This window comes from Antedon mediterranea, chromosome 1, assembly GCF_964355755.1.
Source record: "Antedon mediterranea chromosome 1, ecAntMedi1.1, whole genome shotgun sequence".
Classification (NCBI taxonomy): domain Eukaryota; kingdom Metazoa; phylum Echinodermata; class Crinoidea; order Comatulida; family Antedonidae; genus Antedon; species Antedon mediterranea.
The window spans coordinates 35,981,266-36,000,515 of record NC_092670.1 but is presented as its reverse complement, the minus strand read 5'-3'; the positions used below and the strand labels follow the sequence as shown (position 1 = coordinate 36,000,515).

Genomic DNA, 19,250 nt, shown 5'->3' with positions numbered 1-19,250 from the left:
TCCGAATCGACAGAGTACAAGACTTATACAAGTACAATTTAGTATTAATAATATAATAAAATGTCATATTAATATATAGTCAACATATGCTATTGTGATTTGATATTGTCAAGGAAAGTAGGAAGAATCCAAGCTCATTCATCCATAACTTTAAAGCTAGTTAGGCCTAGCATAGTAGTAGTTTAGGCCTATCCACCTAGCATAGCCTAATAATAATATAGGCTAATAATAGTTAGAGTAGACTCTACTACTAGTACTGCTTCTAGCAGGAAGAGATAGTGTACAGTAGTAGTATAGACCTAAAGTTTAGCCTACCCTAATTGGCCATGTACGAAGGTATACCTTCATCTTTCATGGACTAGACTAAAGTACACCTCCTCCTGAGCTGTTCCTCCACTCAAACCAAACAAAATTATTTTAAATATAAATAAATGAATTTATTGTAAATAAACTATTACTACCTAACTATTAATATTATTTTATCGATTTATTCATAGTATCAGGCCTTAGTGATCATGCCTCAAATTTTCCAAGCGGTTTGTTGCTATGACTGTCAAACATTTCAAGTCCAGCAGGTGAAGAAGAATCCAAAGTGGGCATGCAAGATGTGTGCCGCTAAGCAATCAATAAAGAAGGTACCGCGTGCACCTTGCAACATAGGTTGTGTTCGGACTTTAAACATAATTACGTGTCAACCTAAATTGCTCTTGGGACTACAAATAAATTTTCCCAGCAAGGTGACCTTAAAGGTCATATTACATGCATCTTTTTACACAAGTATTGTCAAATCTCTCTTTATCTTGTGGTAAATCAGTGTAATTGAAAAATCCACCTCTTGAGTGGGTTTTTACACCACACGCGACAATTCTGAAGGGCTAATACTGAAGTTTCCACTGTAGATATCGATGTGAAAGCAGCTCCCCACAGTATTTATTATTATTGAATTTTGATTACTATGACGTTTTATTTTTTAAGGTATATGGACGTGGTTCTGGTGCAGATTGCCGCAAGTTAGTCCAGAGTTTAAACATGCACAAAATGACTTTAGCAACTCCTATAGATACTGATGAACCACCAAATGAATTTGAACCCACCTGGATAGAACCCACAACAGAGCTGCCACTTGCATCATCTTCGGAGCCAGCATCCTCTAAGTGGAACCAGTTCTTAGAGGAGGATGATACTGATAGTTTAAATGTTGGTAGCAAAAATGATGATTTGAGGTTTACTACTGATAGAGATGTAATGTTGAGAGAAGAAAAAGAATCAAGAAAATTTAAAAGCCAAAAGTGGAAAGCTGAAAAAAGAAATAAAAATTGTAAATTTAAGGTGTGTGTGCATTATGGTATTTAATTTGTTTCGTAAAAAACACCCAACATTTTGAGCTAAATTCATGCGTGTATGTTTGCAATTTCCATAAACCTGTCCCTCAAGTGCCCCTAATTGTTTTTAAATGACTCCTTCCCACCTTCTATTCCATTTGAATATGACACCGACCCCTGAAACCCATCTCTAAGCCTGTGCACAAAAAAAACCCTCATGGTCCTTTAATGGTTGGTGAAGTACAGTATTTACACAATACAGAATAATTACACTACAGTATACACATTTTTTTGTATCAAATAATATATTTTTTTTCAGCCTTACCAAGTAAGAGATCAAGAAAAGCATAATTATTCAAAAACATTCAATTCAAATAACAAAAATAGCTCCTTCGGTGCCAAACAAGAATTTAATCATCAACATGTTTCGGCAGACACATCGCTGACTTCTGTACTTCCCAGCCAAGAGGCGATTGCCAAGCAGGAAGAATTGTTTGACAGTTACCAAACTGATGCGAACAATCACAATAAAATAATACAAAAGAGAAACATAGATTCTTCCAACAAAAATATGTCACAAAAAATAAACATATTTTCTATTTCTTCTAATAACAATCTGTCAGTGTCACAAAAACATTCCATGAATAATACTCCAAAAGCAACCAGCAGTAAGTGGTCACAATTTATGGACACCAACCAGAGCAACTTTGGCAATGTTTCTGATAGCTCTGACAATGATGATGATGGCTCTGATGAGGGTGTTACAAACACAGCTGAAGCATTAGGCTTAAATAAAATGGTTACTGAATCTGTTTACTCTAATCCAAACACAAGAAGTGATAAGGAGAATTATGTTACTAAGAATCAGAATTTTGATGTTAATATTAATATTGATGAAGTATTTGAAGATTGGTATTAAATAAATACAGTAATATTTTACTTTAATAATATTTTTATGTTCATGGGAAGCCATATTAAGGGAATACTTTGTTCAGTCCTGAAGTTGTCATTGTAGCTTGTTGTTCAAAATGATTGGTTACCAGTCTTGTGTTCAAATCCAACCAGATGTCCACATGCATTCCATCTCTATATTGTCACTTCTAGGATGGACCATGACTAGAACTCTCGTAATACTTAATAATGTATGTATAAATTAGATTTGAAAGATCTCCAGGATTAAATTGTTAATTTCTGAATTTTTTTCTGTCCTTTATTTTTAATTGTGACCGTGACTTCAAATTCGTCGTCCTCCTCCTCCTCCTCATCACTTGAAATTTCAATACATTCAATACTATTTCTTGGCTTCTTTGTCACAATTTTTTTACCACCATCCTTCTGTGCTTGCCTACCTTTCCTTTTTGATCTAGCTCTTGGTGTTCTCTTAGGCCACTCTTTGTATGTTGATATCCCAGTGCCCATCAATGTCATTATGATCTGGCTTTGTTTGGAAACATGTGCTGATCGGGGGCCTGGCTGGATGTAGCATAATGTGGTGTATGGCGTGAAACGGAATTTCATCTTTAAGTAGTCTTGCAAGATAAGATGTACTAGGACTTGCTCTTTTTGATTCTGGCTTAACATTGAACCTAATGAGAAACAAAGAAGTATTTAAAAAACTTAGTGTGGTTCCTACTAATGGATGTAAAGCTCTTTCTACACTATCAAACTTTATGTGACAAAAAAATGTCATGTGCCCATATATGGACATGACGATGTCATATCACTACCCTATCTGGGCATATCACTACCATATTATTTGGGTACATCACACTTTTTTTGTTGTCAAAGGTTGATAGTGTAGACAGAGCCTAAAGCAAGTATTGTGATCATTAACCCACACTGTAATAAGACCTGCTTTCTTGATTTCCCTTGATCAAGCGTCAAAACACAGAATGGTGTCCTTTCATTTTCAAGACGCTGTCGGAAAATTAATGGCGTCATGCATCCAAAACTACAGTACTAAAATTGTCTATTTACTGCAGACAGGTTTGAAATTAAACTATATATCAAATATTTTCTTAATTATAATATATGCATAGTAATCCTAATATAATTAAATTCACATACACAAATATGTAAACACACAATTTATAAAAAAAAAACCTTTGGTTCCTCGCCAGCTATCCATCAACTTATAAGCAGTCACTTGTGAGTCCTTCTTGTTAGCTTTCTCTATAATACCCAAGATGTCAGTTAAGTAGTTTACTACATTTTCCTGGGTTGAAGCTAAAATAATGAAATAAAAAATAACTTTATTTAAAAGAACATACAATGAAACAGTTACAGAGGGAGTTGGAGGGATGCAAAGTTTACCAACAATAAACATTTTGGTTGGTTTGGTTTCCTCTATTTCACTTACTACTTTGTCAGTTTACTTCTGAGCCATGAGGTGCATGAGGCAACTCCTCTATTTCATTTACAGTAATATTCCTTGTCAACTTATACAGTATATACACTATTTGGAAGCCAATGTACAGTATATAATGTGCAGTATTTATTTACAATCACTTCATAAGAAGCATAGGCGGGACCAACCGGTCGGCCTGGACCCCCCATCTTCCCACCCTAAATTTTGGCAAAAAAATATGTTCAGGACTTTCATCATTTACCAATCTAACTACAGTATATTCAAACTGCATGTGCTTTTGAATTGCACAAACACTACAGGCCTAAAGTGTCAGATAGTGACTTTACCTTAGATGTAATACTAGTTACTTACCCAGACTTTGGTTTGAGCAGATATCACATTGTGATTTGCATTCACTGTTATCCCGTGTCTCGGCAAAGTATTGTGCAATCAACTTTCTTCGGCATCTAAGGGAAAAAAGGAAAAGGTAGAAATTCAGAATTATATCTCTCTATTTCCACAACTTAATAGTTACTTTACCCATCTAGTTCTGAGCGTGTACCTACTTTGAAGCACCAAGACAATATGTCACCATCTGGAACAGTTTTTCTAGGCCTGTTTGATCTGTGAAAACCATGGTGCTTTGACGAATTATATCAGCAAATGAATAAAAAAGAATGCATGAAGCCGGCTGGCCATCACGACCTTTGATAGAAGAGATAAATAATTTTTAGAAAAATATTATTGGGCCTACTCTAGTGTATTTGAATATACGACTGCAAGAACTGGCATAGAATAGAAGGCAATCATTGTGCAGGATCTATCAAACGGTGTCTCTAATCAATTTAGCCTGAACTGAGCTCATTAATGTCAAGGCCTTTAGGCCAAAAATAACTATGTATTATTATTATTATAATTATGATGCAGTGATGTTTGTCAGAACCTCAAAGAAGACCACTATGCATTTGTATGTCAATACATAAAAAAAAACACTTGAGTTCCAATAACAATGTAAACACACGCACATAAACAAGAAATTCGCTGAAATTATGGTAACCAGTAAAACAATTAAGTATAGATTTTTCCATTATTTTTTCAGTATAATTTCCTATGATATCTTTACAGTACTGTACCTGCTCTTCCACTTTCCTGGTAGTAATTTTCCATGGATTTGCTCATGGAATGATGGATAACAAAGGCTACGTTTGGTTTGTCTATTCCCATTCCAAAGGCAATTGTGGCAACTACAACCTGTAACAAAATAGACAATTTTAGTTGCAATGGTAGATATTTTTTTGTATACGCTTGTGAATTGTTTGTTTTTTTGTTGCGATTATTTGGACTTCTGGCACATTAAAACAGAAATCAATAAATCAAAGGTCTAAAATGCCAGTAACTAGACACTGTAATATACTGTATGTCTATGCAGTAACATAGCATGCTTTGCTGACTAATAGGCAGACCTCCCAACTCTCCTGCTAATCATGGGAATCGCCAGATATTTCGTGTCATATCCCGCTATGGTGTAAAAAAACAGTCTGGAAAATCATGAGATATTCTCAACTTGACTTTTCCTTTTCGAGACAGTGTGTACTGTAAACCTTACTTTACTGTGTTTATTTGACGTGCAAATCTTTAAATAAGTTCATGTTACCTTAATTCTGTCTTGTTGCCATTTTTGATGTACATGTTTTCGTAAGTGTGAATCTAGCTGGCCATGATATGGAAGAGCTTTTACACCAGCTTTGCTTAATCCCTCTGCTAATTGCTCACATTCATAACACGAGAAACAGTAAATAATTCCTACAGTTCATGAATAGGTTAAGAAAAAAAGTCAAATTTGATTAACTTGACATCCATGTTTTATAGATTTTATTTTCATTATTAAAATGTAACAATTTAAAGAAAAAAAAAACGAATGATACAGTATGATGGTTTTGTTTATCGAAGATTAAAAAAATAATAATAAATAAAATTTAATTTTAAAAATTATTACTTCACTTTATCTTCAACATACAACAAACAAATGGCAAGGGCTCTAGCAAAAATAAAAGCAATTGCACAGAATAGAAGCGAATAGAGAATTCATGTGAGTTGTATTTCCAAGGCAGCCCAGGCAGAGAAGTACATGGACCTGTCGGTGATGAGGCTAAAGGGAAAGTAAGTATACAACAAGAAAAATAATTATAACCTGATTTTTCTTTAAATCTTGTATTAATTAAGCAAACTATTTCTGGAATACAATTTTCTTTATTAGGTTTTGGCTGAACCTAAAATAAAAAAACAAGATTTTAACTCAGGCTAATACTGCACATGAGATTCAACCACAGGAGGGCACGAATTGTGGTTTCGGAAAAGTTTCAATAAAGTCATTTGCATTGTTGCTCGTAATATAATGTCGCACTTTAAAATAGAAATAGACTAAAATGCCAGTAACCTGGTCTAAAATCAGCTGAAATGTTGATGGATCAGACTGCAACTAGTAACAGAACTGATTCCAGTTTCAACTGGTTCCATTTTTAACAGGTTTCTGTACAGGTTCAAGTTTGAACTGGGTTTAGTTTCAACTGTTTCTAGTGTGGTCTTTCATGTAAAGTAGACTAGTTGAAAGATCTACAAACCAGTTAACAGAAAAGTATGCCCAAATATGGTAGTGATTTGTCCATATATGGCACAATATATTTCCCACTATACCTCATAATACAGGTTGGGTCTGTTAAAGGAAGACTTGAAAACTGTAGCATTTTCAACTTGTAGGATTTTTTTGACATCACTAAGAACTGCCGGTGTTGCTGTCGCAGTTAATCCAAGAATTGGCACACCAGGAAATTGCCGCCTCAAAATGCCAAGGAATTTATAGCCTGTAAAGAAATAGCAGAGGTTAGTTTTTGTAAATTTCTGTCCAACTTGAGTATGTGTTCAGAAGGTCATAACATAACAATCAGATCTCATGTTTTTTTAACTCTCTTTATCATACTTTAACCTGTAATTATCTCAATTAAGGCAGAAAGAGTAATTACAGTATGAGTTTAATGCAGTACTGCTCTGGATCAATAAAATATCTCTTTACCTGGTCTAAAATCATGGCCCCAGATACTACAGCAATGAACCTCATCAATGGCAATCCTTGCAAGACATTTAGCCTTATGCAACTTCTCAAGAGCAGCCATGAATCTTTTACTCTTGGCCAACTTCTCAGGAGTGACATATAGAAGCTTGATGTCTGGTTTTCCAGATGTCATCTGTCTATGGACCCATTTTATTTCTTCTGTTGTGCTAGATGCTGTGAGACAGGCTACTGGAACCTCTAAGGCTTCCAATGCCATCACTTGGTCCTCCATTAAGGACACTAATGGTGATATGACAAGTGTTATACCTGTAAAATATATTTAAACTTTACTAAAATATGGAGTCGGGTTGGTGAACATCAGTCCAAAATACGCAGAATTTTTTTCCAAAATACATCAACTTGAGGGCGCTATACTAATCCAAAATATGTTAGTCTTTTCAAAATACGTCAACTTGAGGGCGCTATACTAATCCAAAATACGCAAGTCTTTTCAAAATATGTCAACTTGAGGGTGTTATTCATTTTCCAAAATAAGCGATTTCTCAAAAATACGTCAATTTGGGACCGCTAGTAATTTTCCAAAAATACGTCAACTTGAGGGCGGCAAACTTTTTCTAAAATACGAGAGCCTTTTCAAATGTATCATTAATATAATATTGAGATTGTAAGGTAAAATTACAGTTTAATGTATTAAAAAAAAGTTTCTTCGAGTAAAACACACAGGTACATTTTATTTAAAATTGAAATTTTTGGAAGGCAGAAGTTTTTTTGTAAATAAAATGCCATAGAGTAGCCAATTATAATTGTCAATGTAATCATTTATTAATGATTAAAAACAAATATGTGCTAACATCAGTCAATAGGCAGTACCTATAATATACATTAATAATGTCTGTACGATTGCATAAACCAGCTACAAAAACAGCATGTACAATTATAGTCATAGTTAAAGATAAGTTGTATTTTGGACTGAATTTCAACAACCCTGAAAATATGTGCACCCATAAATTTAGTGTCCAAGGTTTTTGTTTCCAAGAGTTTTTAATTTCAGCCTATGCTGTAAGCTCATTCATAAACGGTTTTCAAATGTACAAATTTAAGTTTTACCCAATTGAAATGAAACCGTGATGGAAATTCAGACTGCAACTGATTCCAGTTTCAACTTGTTCCACCTTCTGGTTCCAGTTTCAACTGGTTCCATTTATAATGGGTTTCTGGTTCAAGTTTTAACTTTGTTTAGTTTCACCTGGGTTTTTGCTTCAACTGGTTCCAGTTTTAAGTGTTTCCACTTTCAACTGGTTCCACTTTCAACTGGTTCCACTTCCCACTGGTTCAAGTTTCAAGTGGTTCCAGTTTCAACTGGTTCCAGTTTCAAGTGGTTCTAGTTTCCTAAGTTGTGGTCTTTCATGTAAATTAAACTAGTTGTATAAGTATATAAACAATATTTCTTAAGCTCTGTCTACACTATCAAACTAGTTTGACCAGAAAAGTGTGATGTGCCCAAATATAGTAGTGATATGATATGTTCATATATGGGCACATTATATTTTTTTGTCGCATAAACTTAAATAGACAGAGCTTAAAATTCAAATAGAAAACAATCAATATCTTACCAACTGAAATTAACGCCGGGATCTGAAAACAAAGGCTCTTTCCACCTCCTGTGGGCATGACCAAAAAACAATCTTCCTTGCATAAAGTCAAATTCATAGTTTCTAACTGTAGAGGTCGCAGTTTATCTACCTTAAATACAGACTTCATAAGCTCCTTAATCTGGACAGACCATTTAAACTCTGTTAGAGAAATGAAAACTTTCAAAAACAAATTTGAATCCTACTATAAAGTGTATACTTACATTACGTTAATTTAGATAGAACTTTTCTATACAAAGTTGTGGTGGTACTTCACAAAAAAATACAATTACATTGTTTTAAGATCTGTTTAAATAACTTAATTGTCAATTAAATCATTATTATAAATCACCATGCTGTATGGAAATGTTTTCATTTGTACAAAACAGGTTGTGTAGGTTCTGAGGGTTAAACAGCTCTCTTGTAACCATACATTTTGTATTTTTCATAATCTGTGTGTTATTCCCATGCAAATGAATTTGAAGTTTATGAATATTTACCAAGCCTGACTTTGCCACACCCAAATTAATATGTTCTTTTTATATAACTGTATTCAAATTGGAATGCCTTTTTAATATCTTTAAAGGGTAACAAACACTTTTTTGACTTTAAGATAAAACTTAAAAATCACTTCAGAAACTCCATCCCTTAATAATGGTCACATGTCATGTTTTGTTCTACTTTTTTCTCAAATTTGTCTATGACTTATTGTATGACTCCAAATGTAAACTAATTCTTCTGTAAAGGATTAAACTTGTCATGCTGAATTTTTGTACAGTAGATTCAACTAAAACAAGCAAACAATATTAGTACTGTACCTGTTTTTGAATAATTTTTACTCTTTACTTCTGTTGCTTTTTCATTCATAAATATATCAATCTTTTCTTGAAGCATTTGTTTTACCTTCAACAACCGCGATTCCTGTTCTAATACGCGTTGCTTGTCTCTTTGCACTTGCACTAAATCTTCCTCAACGGCCACCATATCTGCTAAACAACCTTCAAGAAAATTTGTATTGATTTTTAGTCAGTATTGTAAATGCTAGGGACTAGCAGTGAATGATACTTACATTAGAGAAGGTGGGTGTGTTGTTGGCCTACCACACTCATCTTTTTAGGCAGGCCACTCAAAGAAAAGACGGAATGGATAACCCGAAGATTCTTAAAATTACCCACAAAGTATAAATCATTTAATGACAATGAATGGAAACTTACTATTTAAATCTGTCATGTCTATTAGTTTTTTGTCAATGATTTTTATCACTTCTTTTCGCTTAACGATCCCTTTTTTTCTACCAAACTGTGTCTTGCAATTTGGACAACTTCTTTTTTCTGTAAAGTTGATTTTTATTTGTTCAATGTAACACTGAAGTAAATGCGCTCAGATTGCTCTTGCAGGTGCTGGAATCATTACAATTTACACTTTTACTCAACTGACACAGGTCCCTGGCTGTACTGGAAAATAATTATTAACTCAAATACAGTTAAATATATTTATGTTTATTCTAAATTCTAGGCCTATATTGTATCATGGAGGTATAAATACCTCCATGATTGTATGCTAACTTAAATTATAGTATTGTAGTTTGGACAGTAATAGCATATGCATATGTAGCCAACCAAGAGTAAGACATAATTTAATAATTAATAATAATTAATTAAACTAGTTTCTCCAATCTGATTCAGCTGTAGGCCTATGGGGAATGCGACTTAAGTATATCTATAATTGCTAGGCTCGAACCAACCATCCACCCACTAGTTCGAGAGCGACCAACAAGGCCTGCCTGGCTTGTTACCACGGCCTCTACCAGCCAGTCAGTCAGGATAGGTAGATAATAGTAGCCTTAGTTAGTCTATCTCTAGAATTAATATAGTAGCCTAGGTTAGCTCGGTTTACTAATCGGAAATCCTTCCCTAATACTTAATCCAGGACCAGGTATGGATAGATCTTTCTTTAGCTTACACTATTTTAGACAATGATTTGTTTATTAAAGGTAAATTTATGTAACAATAAAACATAATGTTAGGCCTTAATTGTTACAAGAAAAATCAGACCCCGAAAAAGTTACCGAGCGCAGTCACATATTGCTTAATCAACCGTGAAATCATAAACAAACAACACACGTGGTAAACATAAGACCACGCCCATAAGCCATTAAAAAAGATTGCCCGAAAAAGTTTATAACTAGAGGGTCATCCATGATTAAACCATGTATATGATATTATAAGAAGGCAGAAAAAAGAAATTGTGTGTGAATGTCAATGTATTTAATTTTGAGCTCAATTCCTGCTGTACGTGTGCAATTTTCGTAGACAACCAGTAGTGTGCACCCTTTTTAATACTTCTTCTTCCCACCTTCATTTGAATGTGACACCGACCCCTGAAACTCATCTCTAATCTTTAAAAATAAAAAAAACCTCATAAGAATTGTCTTTAGTGGTTGCTGAAGTATGTGACAGTAGTTACAGAATACAGAATAATTACACAGTACACAACATTTTTTTGTTAAATTAATGTATTATTATTTTCAGCCTTACCAAGTAAGAGATAAAGAAAAGCATTATTATTCAAAAACATTGAAATGGTTACTGAATCGAGTGTACTTTATAATCACTCAGGGAGGAATAAAAAATAATTACTATTAATTGTTATGCCTCCCTGCTTTAATTTAAACACAAGGAGTGATAAAGAGAATTCTTTTACTGTACTGTAAGATTTTGATCTTGATATTAATAATAATATATTGATGAAGTATTTGAAAATTGTTAATAATATTTTACACCACTGAATTACTGTTGAACCCCCTCTCATTTGTACACCCCTGTTTAAGGGACACCCTTATTGAGAGGACACATACTGTTAAAACAAAAGACTTAACATGCCTAACCCTGGCAAGGAAACACATTGAATGTTGGATCTTGGAGATGTCCCTTTCTACTGTACTTTGTCTATTGTAGATTTGTGGTTAAAATTCGTGGCTACCAATCTTAAAGGTTCTTCGTTCAAATCCAGCTTGATGTCCGCAACATACATGCCATCTCTCATGATCAAATTTCTTGTGTCTAGTGTAATTTTTTCTGACGTTTGTTTTTTATTTTGTCAACTTCAAATTCTTCCTCATCACTAATTTCAACAGTTTCAGTAATAGGCCTATTTCTTGGTTTCTTTGACAAAGTTTTTGTGCCACCATCCTTCTGTCCAACTTTTCTCTTTGATCCAGCTCTTTCTGCTTTCTTGGAACCTTCCTTGCTTGATTTATGATCACTCAGCAACGTCATTGTGATCTCGGTTTGTTTGGAAACATGTGCTGCTCGGGGGCCTGGCTGGATATAGCATATTGTGCTGTAAGGTGTGAAGTGAAATTTCATCTTTAAGTAGTTTCTTAAGATAAGATGTGCTATGACTTGCTCTTTTTGATTCTGGCTTAACATTGAACCTAATAAGAAACAAAAAAGTATTTGAAAAGCTTTGTTTCTACTATAGGATGAAAGTGATATCAACACCATAACGTGTATATTTAAATCACTGAGTTAATTATTGCATTGTAAATTACAATGTATAGTAATCCTAATACATACTGTATACTCAAGTATATATATACAGTAAGTACATACGATTCTGTCAAAGTACTTTACTTGCACTGATGAAAAGTTAGTGTTGGTCGAAAGCTCAGCAAATTTTTCTGACTGTTTTAATTTATCATTTTGATTTAGCTTTTGGCTAATTTTATTTTGTATCTCCATTGAAATCCAGCCACTAATACCCACAGCATTGTCATTTTTTCAGCAATTTGTACATATACTTACTGTATTAAAATGCATCAATTATACTGGCCTATACTACTTTAATACACATTACATATTTTATAGTTATATACACATACTTGAGTAATTATCATGAGACTCATCGGATTGGTAGAGTGTTTCAATGTAGTTTCCTTGTGGGAATTCAGAGGTAAATTTTCACAATTGAAGACTCAACAAACCCACCTCAGGACCTCTGCCTATAATTATTTTATTTTAGTAGAAAAATTAACCTTTGGATTTGGTTCCATGCCAGCTATCCATCACTTTATTTGCAGTCACTTGTGAGTCCTTCTTGTTAGCTTTCTCTATAATACCCAAGATGTCAGTAAAGTGGTTTACTACATTTTCCTGAGTGGAAACTAAAAGAATGAAATAAAAAATACTGTATTAAAAACATACAATAAAGGTCACACTCTCAGCATGTAGTATTTTTAAGGGTGATACAAGGTCAACCAGCAATTGACATTTTAGCAGGCTTCCCAATTTTAACTTAATAATACTTTACTTTGGAGCCTGCCCCATTTTTGTGACTATAGATTTAGTATCACTTTGGCCATTACATGCCATAGATGTTTCATAAGGGTCAAACATAAGGGTCAACACTAATTTTTGACAATACAAAAGATAGAACATTAGGTTGAGTTTTGGACAATTTTAAAGACCTGTGTCTTCGATCGAAAAATCCTGGAGCAGGCGCCACTGGCAATCCACACCACACCGACCAAATTACAGTATACAGTACTGTACAAATCAAACTTCAAGCATTTGTCAATGCATGAACAGGCCTAAACAACTTTACAATCTTGGTAAATGACATATACTGTAGTTACTTACCCAGACTTTGGTTTGAGCAGATATCACATTTTGAATTGCATTCACTGCTATCCCAAGCCTCCGCAAAATATTTGGCAATCAACTTCCTTCGACATCTATGAGAAAAAACTCAAAATTATACCACTATTTGTCAGTTATACTACAATTTCGAACCTACAGTACTTTAGAAACTAGCCTTATACCAATCTAGTTCTGAGCATGTACTTACTTTGAAGCACCAAGACAGTATGTCACCATCTGGAACAGTTTTTCTAGGCCTGTTTGTTCAGTGAAAACCATGGTGCTTTGACGAAATATATCAGCAAATGAATATAAAAGAATGCATGAAGCTGGCTGACCATCACGGCCTACAAGATACATACAGTAGGTATTTGTAACATTTAATAGAGCATATTAAATGGCTGCAAGAACTGGCACATAATAGGTAGAAAATCATTGTGCAACATCTATCAAATTTTAGTCCTGGACTATATCTGAATTTATCTTAGACTTTCATGGTATTCTTAAAAAAGGAATCTTGTCTAATGCAGCACTAACTAGTCAAGAGCTAAAATCAGTCTTCTTTCAAGAAAATGGGCTTTAAAGTTTACTAGTTGCATATAATACTTTATTTTTTAAATAAGAGCACTTTCCAAATTCAAGAGATTCTGTTCAAATAAGTTCCCCTACAGTACTTCCGAATGATGTTTTGTCAACAGTGCCCCAAAGAAAACCAGTCTTCGCTGCTGAGCCAGCAGAGTTAAATAATATCAGTAAAAAGTACAAAGTTTCTCATTGACTTAAGTATAATGATTTACTATACCTGCTCTTCCACTTTCCTGGTAGTAATTTTCCATGGATTTGCTCATGGAATGATGGATAACAAAGGCTACATTTGCTTTGTCTATTCCCATTCCAAAGGCAGTTGTGGCAACTACAACCTGTATCAAAACAGACAATTAATTTGGTAGGTAGTTATTTTTACAATTTCTTTACAGTTTACTTTAAACATGTTTTCCACTCAACATGAAGATACCAATACCAGTAGTATATTTTGATATTTAACAATTATGTCATACATCAGTGATGTCAAAGGTGAGATCCTACACATTAGATGATGTGAATAGCTGATTCAATTCAATTTTTTTTAATGTTTGTTGAAACTAAAAGTTTTATTTTTAATCAGAATCAAATGTTTCTGAGAAGTTTATTGTAAAATTAATTATTCACTAATAAGTCTGAGGTTTGCAGTACGTATGACGTGTTTCCAAAAGAAATGTGGTTCCAGAATTTCTTGACGTTTCATATACATATAGTACTTTACTACAAACCTAACTTAACTAGTGTTTGCTCATATTTATTTATCTATCTAAACTTCACTTTGAAATTATAAATTATAAATTATTAAATAGTTTATCCATCCTGTAATTGGCGAGTTACTCGCTGTTGGATGAGTATGAATAAAAAAAAAAAAAAAAAAAAAAAAAAGTGTTTCTCGCAAACTTTACTTTTAATAGTGTGTATTTAGCATGCAAACCTGAATACAGTGGTGGATTCAAGATTTTCAAATAGGGATAACTAACATATTATATTAACTGTCTGTCAAATTTAGATAATAAAAAGTAGTTCATTATTTAATTTAGCTGTTAAGGGGAAAGGGGAAAGGGTGTTAGAGAGTGCTCCACAAGTGAAACTCCTGGATCCACCCTTTAAATAAAAAGTTCATATCACCTTGATTTTGTCTTGTTGCCATTGTTGATGTACATGTGTTCGTAAGTGTGATTCTTGCTGGGCATGATAAGGAAGAGCCTTCACCCCAGCTTTTTTTAATCCCTCTGCTAATTGCTCACTTTCAAGACGTGAGAAACAGTAAATAATTCCTGCCAAGTTGGTAAAAAAATGATGTCAATTGTTGAAATGATACTCACTTTTTATAGATTTTATTTGTTTTAAAATTTATTGTAATGATTTTTACTGTGTTTACTCATTAGAATGGGTCTAAGTCTAATTGTTTATGCAAAATTATGAATAAATAAAATTTGATTGTAAAATACTTTTGTATACCTGATTTTTCCTTAAATCTTGTATTAATTAGGCAAACTATTTCTTGAATACAAGTTGCTTTGTTAGAAGATTTGGGTTGAACCTAAAAAAACAAAATTTTAACTCAAGCAAATACTGGACAAGAAAATTTACCAAAGAACTATGTTTGCCGAACTACAGTATGTTGATGTTATTTTCTGTCCTGTCTGACGTCACACTTTAAGTCAATTAGTTGGATCCACTATACCAATATACAATATAGTAGTACAGAAATTTACCACCTGAGGGCTCAAATTCTGGTTTTAGAAAATATTTCCAGTTTTCAGAGAGAGAGTTGAAAATTGGGTGGTGCTACTTAAAAAGAAACAACTGTTTTTACAGTTACCTCATAATACAAGTTGGGTCTGTTAAAAGTTGACTTATAAACTGTAGCATTTTCAACTTGTAGGATCTTTTTGACATCACTAAGAACTTCTGGTGTTGCCGTCGCTGTTAATCCAAGAATTGGCACTCCAGGAAATTGCCGCCTCAAAATGCCAAGGAACTTATAGTCTGTGAAGCAATAAGATTATTCTCAATGACCCACTAAATCTAGTAACATTGTTTAACATACATATAGATACTTTTTTATGCTATATTTATAAGAGCAGTGGTTGGGGTTGTGTGCTAAGAAGGTCCTTTTCATTAGAATCAGATTTCATCATTTTTTAAACTCTATATCATATTTGAACCTGAATTATCCCACTGAATTTAAAAAGAGTAATTACATATTTGGGGGTTGATTTGTTACAGCCTCTAAAACCAAGGCATACAATATGTATGACTCGAGTTTTAAACAGGAAAGTCCAATGTCACTATCTTTACCTGGCCTAAAATCATGACCCCAGACACTACAGCAATGAACCTCATCAATGGCAATCCTTGCAAGACATTTAGCCTTATGCAACTTCTCAAGAGCAGCCATGAATCTTTTGCTCTTGGCCAACTTCTCTGGAGTGACATATAGTAGCTTGATGTCTGGTTTTCCAGATGTCATCTGGCAATGGACCCATTTTGTTTTCTCTTTTGTGCTAGATGCTGTCAGACAAGCTACTGGAACCTCTAAGGCTTCCAATGCCATCACCTGGTCCTCCATTAAGGACACTAATGGTGATATGACAAGTGTTATACCTGTAAAACATATTTATATGGTTCAATCCCAGTTTAATTTTTAATTTAATCTAACCTCTGTAGGCTCCTACTTTGAAAAATGTTGGAAGAGGTAAGAATAAAAGTTTTAGCAGTTTAAACTGAGACAGAATTTACTGTAACAATTTGTTCCAGGTATTTTTTTGTTTTCATTCACATTTGTGTATCTTTCAACTTCCATTCAACCTGTTCTAGTTTCAACTGGTTCACACTTGATCTTACTGGTTTTTATGAATATTACAATATGACCATCCAAGCTCAATAAAGAAAATGTATTTCTTTATGGTATAGTAAACTAACATTATCTTACCAACTGAAATTAAAGCCGGAAGCTGAAAACAAAGGCTCTTTCCACCTCCTGTCGGCATGATCAAAAAACAATCTTCCTTGCATAAAGTCATGTTCATAGTCTCTAACTGTAGAGGTCGCAGTTTTTCTACCTTAAATACAGACTTCATAAGCTCCTTAATCTGGACAGACCATTCAAAATCTGTTTGGAGGTAAAAAAAATACCAGGAAGAGCGAAAATTACTAAATTACACTCTTCCCTGATACAACAAAGTTCAAACAAATTTGAATCCACCCAATATGATATAAAAGCTTTCAATGTTGGTAGAGACGTACCTGTTTTTGAATAATCTCTACTATTTACTTCAGATGCTCTTTTATCCATAAAAATATCAATCCTTTCTTGAAGTTTTTTTCTCCTCTCCAACAACCGAGATTGCCGTTCTAATACGCTATGCAGGTCACTTTCAACTTCAGATAACTCTTCGTTAAGCACTGCCATATCATCTATACAACCTTCAAGAAAATTGGTTTTGTTGTGGCTACTGTAGGGAGTAGACGAATGATACAGTACCTACAGGCTAGAAGGTGGGTGTGGTGGGCAGGGTTTTTCAGCAACTTTGCCTATTTTTGGGCAGGCCACTCAATAGCAAAAAAAAAGGCCGAATGGATAAACCCGAAACATCATCACCGACATTATGGCCATGCTTCGTTAAGTTAAGCATTCTTGGATGGGAGAACGTCTGGGAATAGTGAAGGGTCTGTAAAAACCAGAGAGTAATGGTGTAATGATAAGGGAATCGAGCTATCATGTGTTAGACATGGATTCGAGCCTATCCATACACTTACTGATTGTATCTTTATTAGCATCAGTTAAGATACTTTACTCGAATTGACCTAAAGCTGTTTGTCCCATGTACACATGTTAATTAGCTTACACTATTAAAAAGTAGCGTCGTGCTGATCTTGTAGGCGCTGTCAAGGATGATAATTACTAATTTTACCTTACCTACCTAAATACAAGTAGACCTACATTGTGACAATGGAACTCACTTTGTAAATCTGCCATGTTTGTTAGTTTTTTGTGAAGACTTTTCCCTGAATGATTTTTATCACTTCTTTTCGCTTGATCTCTGTTTTTCTACCAAACTGTGTGTTGCAATTTGGACAAATTCCTTTTTCCTTAGTAAAGTTGATTTTAATTCGTTCAATGTAACATTTAACAAGTTTTCCACGTCCTCCTGTAAATTTAAAATGTTAATAAATCATATTATAATACACAGTACAGTTTGAAATTTGTGCTCAAACTGACTGAAGTGACAGTCTATTATTCCATTTTTTTACAACATACATTGTACAACATAATTTTTTGCACACCTTTTTGGCAATGAAAGTTCCCAGATTGTAAACCATTTGAAAAAGAATGGCTTTCACCAAGAATTATATAATATCACCAGCACCACTATTAGTCTTATACCTATTACAATAAGGTGGGTTTGGTTCATCAAGGACGTAGCGAGAGGTTAGAGAGACGAGTCAAAGATGCTTTTAAAATATAATTATATAAAATATAAAATAAAATATAACGATCTCTGCTGGTTATTTGAGGTGGTTAGTGAAATTTGAAAGATGTTCATACTGTTATTATGTATATACAGTAACACCAGGGAAGAGTGAAATTACAATCTTCCCCCTCTTCCGTCTTACTTTACTCTTCCCTGCTATAACATTTTCTATTTATTTGGTCAACAAGTCTTACACAAAATTCAAGTGTATATTTACGGCTTCGGGATGCCGAATTAAAATCAAACTTTTATATTATTTTAATGAACCTTTGTAATACTTGAGCAATAAAAACTGACACTGAAGGCAATGCACTCTGATTACTCTTGCAGCTGCTGGAATCATTACAATCCACTGTCATGTACACCTAACCCAACAGCATGACACAACCCTGTCTGGAAATGAAATTATTAGTACTAATTATTATTATTAATATTAACTTAAATATAAGTTTATTTACTCTATGGTATGGTTTATCTAGTAGTAGGACTATATTTTATGCTACTGTAACTAATTGTATTATGTGTACCACTAGGTAGTAGCATATCATCGTATACAATACACATCACAATGCCAAGACATTATTAATAACAGGTTTCTCTCATCTGTAGTGTAGGTAGTACTAGGCCTAGCTATAGTAACTAGCAAGTAAGTAGTAACATCTCTCTATCTAGCTAAGCATCTAGTAGGCCTAGACGTCTAGCAGACTCTAAATTATTATAATAGAGGCCCTGGTTGGTAGATACTTTAGTAGTACTAGTAGTTTTATGACCGAAAATCCTCCACTAATATACTTAATCCAGGCATGGATATGTCTATATTATTACGCTTATAGTTTACAAAAGTTTAGACAATGATTTTTAAAGGTAAATTGTAACAATTCAAACATTACCTGGGCCGCCTTCTTTGCTTGCACGGGGAAAATCCAACACTGCAAAAAAGTACAGTACAATACTGTGCAATCACATATTGCTTAATCAACCGTAAAATCATAAACAGACAACACGTGGCGGTAACACAAGACCACGCCCATATTCATCATAAAAGATTGCCAGAACAAAAGTTTTTAACTGTATTAAACGATGGAGGAAAAATAAGATCACATTAATCTTGTTCTCATTATAAAATTAAATATACCTTACTTCAGATTTGTCAAAATTATGTTAGAAGATTAAAAAA

At 33.8% G+C, this 19,250-nt stretch overlaps 3 protein-coding genes across 5 annotated transcripts; 1 reads left to right on the top strand and 2 right to left on the bottom strand.

The window, feature by feature from the left end:
* Positions 1-12: 12 nt before the first annotated feature.
* Positions 13-2,241, top strand: LOC140049668 (uncharacterized). Its single transcript, XM_072094620.1, has 4 exons — positions 13-31; positions 498-635; positions 976-1,329; positions 1,642-2,241. Exons 2-4 carry the CDS (start codon positions 516-518, stop codon positions 2,239-2,241), a joined length of 1,074 nt encoding a protein of 357 aa, XP_071950721.1. The 5' UTR covers positions 13-31; positions 498-515.
* A 225-nt stretch (positions 2,242-2,466) lies between these two features.
* LOC140049658 (ATP-dependent DNA helicase Q1-like) lies at positions 2,467-9,844 on the bottom strand. The gene is made up of 12 exons (XM_072094611.1): positions 9,585-9,844; positions 9,189-9,368; positions 8,353-8,532; positions 6,740-7,045; positions 6,364-6,530; positions 5,861-5,939; positions 5,324-5,472; positions 4,803-4,920; positions 4,236-4,374; positions 4,042-4,136; positions 3,426-3,548; positions 2,467-2,908 (listed from the first exon to the last, which is right to left on the bottom strand). The coding sequence occupies exons 1-12, from the start codon at positions 9,598-9,600 to the stop codon at positions 2,499-2,501; spliced, it is 1,962 nt and encodes a 653-aa protein (XP_071950712.1). The 5' UTR covers positions 9,601-9,844; the 3' UTR covers positions 2,467-2,498.
* Positions 9,845-10,903: 1,059 nt separating this feature from the next.
* LOC140049642 (ATP-dependent DNA helicase Q1-like) lies at positions 10,904-18,999 on the bottom strand. 3 transcript variants are annotated; one of them, XM_072094588.1, is made up of 14 exons: positions 18,964-18,999; positions 18,341-18,466; positions 17,562-17,749; positions 16,845-17,024; positions 16,531-16,710; positions 15,897-16,202; positions 15,418-15,584; positions 15,054-15,135; positions 14,721-14,869; positions 13,813-13,930; positions 13,219-13,357; positions 13,011-13,105; positions 12,407-12,535; positions 10,904-11,806 (listed from the first exon to the last, which is right to left on the bottom strand). In XM_072094588.1, the coding sequence occupies exons 3-14, from the start codon at positions 17,575-17,577 to the stop codon at positions 11,433-11,435; spliced, it is 1,935 nt and encodes a 644-aa protein (XP_071950689.1). In that variant the 5' UTR covers positions 17,578-17,749; positions 18,341-18,466; positions 18,964-18,999; the 3' UTR covers positions 10,904-11,432. The 3 variants fall into 3 exon arrangements, with proteins under 3 accessions (XP_071950689.1, XP_071950703.1, XP_071950697.1); XM_072094602.1 differs by having other exon boundaries at positions 18,352-18,466; XM_072094596.1 differs by having other exon boundaries at positions 18,341-18,462; positions 18,964-18,983.
* Between the last annotated feature and the right edge of the window lie 251 nt (positions 19,000-19,250).